Consider the following 2,263-nt stretch of genomic DNA (forward strand, 5'->3'; position numbering starts at 1 on the left):
TGAGCGTGGTCCCCTGGCAGGAGATGCCTGGCATGAGTGGGGTCTGGGGTAGATGACTCCCTGAACCCTGCCACGAAACACACATGGGCCACACTATCTGCCTGGCACACACCTGGACTCTTTCAAGTCAATAACACCCAAGAAGATCACGGCACCCTCTCTGTCCCCATGGAAGGGCGAAGTGACCTGCCTCCCATGGAAGCCCTCACTGCCACCTGTGCTGCATGCACGGGCTCCTCCAACAAACTTAGGCATGTTTTAGTGTTTCTTACCCACACCCCAACCCTGGAACTGGGCTCCCAGTGTACACCGCCAACCCTGCCTCTGCTTTATTCCCACATCCACCCAGGCTGGAGGGTTGGTGCCAGTGGAAATGAGAATTACATGGCTCGGGTTCCATCCTGGCCCCACCTGACAATGGCCATACTGGGGCTACCAGGGGACAGGTGGAGCTGAGCTGGGCTGATGAGGGCCGCAGGCCTACCTTGGGAATGAGGAAGCCCTGCACTTCAATGTCACGGGACGTCATGTGGGGCGCGCCCAGTGGGGCGATGTCCCCAAAGCGCTGAACCTCGTGGACCACGGCCACGGTGAAGGGCATGTGGGCCTGGTCCCCCATCTCTGGTCGCCGCGTCTGCCCTATCACCTCATCGATCTCCTGTTGGACACGGCCTGGACAGACAAGCGTCCCCACAGTGGTCAGAACCCAGGGGGCTGCACCCCACCCTCCTCCTCACTCCTGTGCAGGGGCTGTGCCCACATGGAGGAGAAGGTCACTTTGACCTGTGAGCAGGGCCCAGCCTCTGCTCAGAGCTCCTGGTGGCCAAACGAAGCTCAGGGCCCCCAGCCTGTCCCCCTCCACCCCGGCCCTTCCCACCGGGCCCCAAGGCTGGGCTCACGCTGCACATCCGGGTGCAGGATCATGAGCAGGAGGGCCCAGGCCAGCGCTGTTGAGGTGGTCACCATCCCAGCGGCGAACAGGTCAGACACCACCAGGCGCAGGTTGTCATCATTGAAGCTGCTCTCCGGGTTCCCCTTGGCCTGGGCCATGCAGAGAGGGTGGGCTCATGGAAAGGGGGAGGAAGCCCCCCAGTGGCCTCCCACTCTGTACCAATCAGCCTGGATACCTTATCACTGGGGGATAATAAGGCCCCATCTTACCTGGGCTCACCTCATGGGCCCCTCAACCCACCACCTGTGTCCCTGGGGGCTCACCTTCTGCACCTCGTCCAGGAAGGCGTCAGTCAGGTCTCGAGGAGGCTGGGCCGGGTCCCGGGTCATCCTGCGCTCAGCAACCAGCTCATCCAACTGGGCCATGAAGGCCCTCTGCCCAGGAAAGACCTTGGCGACCAGCCCCGGGATGTGCAGGAGCATGGGGATCGCGTTCAGCACCTGTACAGGCCATAGATGTGGGGTCCTGGGTCCTCCCCCTGCTCATTTGTTCACCTTGGACAGTCAAGTCCCAGCCGCTCCCAAGGTGTCACCATGATTGACCTGACTTCTCCTGAAGTCCATACCTCTACCCTCTCTCCTGCCTGGGTCCCAGGAGGATAAACCTAAAATCTACATCTAAGGGGGTCCAGATGCTTCCACTGAAGGAGGTAGAGGCTCCTTAGCTCCCTCCTGGGCCCGCTGACCCAACACCCATCTGTACAAATCGTCCTCCGCGGGGGCCCACTGCAGGGCGGAGGCCCCCCCAACGGAGCTCGTCTGCAGGGCTCCTTGGCCCCCTCCACCCCTCACCTGGGGCAGGAAGCCTGACTGCTCTTTCAGTATGTCCTCTGTCAGGTCCAATATCTCAAGGAAGCGCGGGTCGTTGTAGTCAAAGCGGCGCCCGAAGGTCAGGGAGGCGATCACGTTGCTCACCGCTTTATTCAGGAGGGCGTCGGGGCTAAAGGGCCTTCCTGGGAGGGGACGCTGCAGGTCAGGGGGTCGCTTCCATCTCCTCTTCTTCAGCCTCCACCCCTGTCTCCTGGCCCTCAGCCCAGCACTCACCACCCTGGTCGGCGAAGACGGCACAGAGGTACGAGGCCTCCTGGGTCACCCACTGCTCCAGGGACTTCTTGCCCAGGCCGAAGTTGCGCAGGGTGGACACGGAGAAGCGCCGCTGCTCCCGCCAGGTGTGCCCATAGCGGGCAAAGACCACCCCTGGGGGCGGGGCGGACGTGGGCGTGGCTCAGCTGTGCCCTGGCCCCGCCTGTGCGCGCACTGTGCTCAAGGCCTCGTCTGCCATCCCCTTTGCTACAGGTCAGATCTGGGCCCC

General features: G+C 62.7%; 1 protein-coding gene across 1 annotated transcript; it reads right to left on the reverse strand.

Annotated features, from left to right (window-relative positions):
- Positions 1-4: 4 nt before the first annotated feature.
- LOC124231969 (cytochrome P450 2D14-like) lies at positions 5-2,175 on the reverse strand (the record flags this gene model as incomplete). Its single annotated transcript, XM_046648962.1, has 6 exons — positions 5-67; positions 485-672; positions 900-1,041; positions 1,216-1,392; positions 1,744-1,904; positions 1,996-2,175. Coding segments are annotated over 6 exons (911 nt in total), but the record flags the coding sequence as incomplete, so codon positions are not given.
- Between the last annotated feature and the right edge of the window lie 88 nt (positions 2,176-2,263).

Source organism: Equus quagga, unplaced genomic scaffold (assembly GCF_021613505.1).
Source record: "Equus quagga isolate Etosha38 unplaced genomic scaffold, UCLA_HA_Equagga_1.0 HiC_scaffold_14143_RagTag, whole genome shotgun sequence".
Classification (NCBI taxonomy): domain Eukaryota; kingdom Metazoa; phylum Chordata; class Mammalia; order Perissodactyla; family Equidae; genus Equus; species Equus quagga.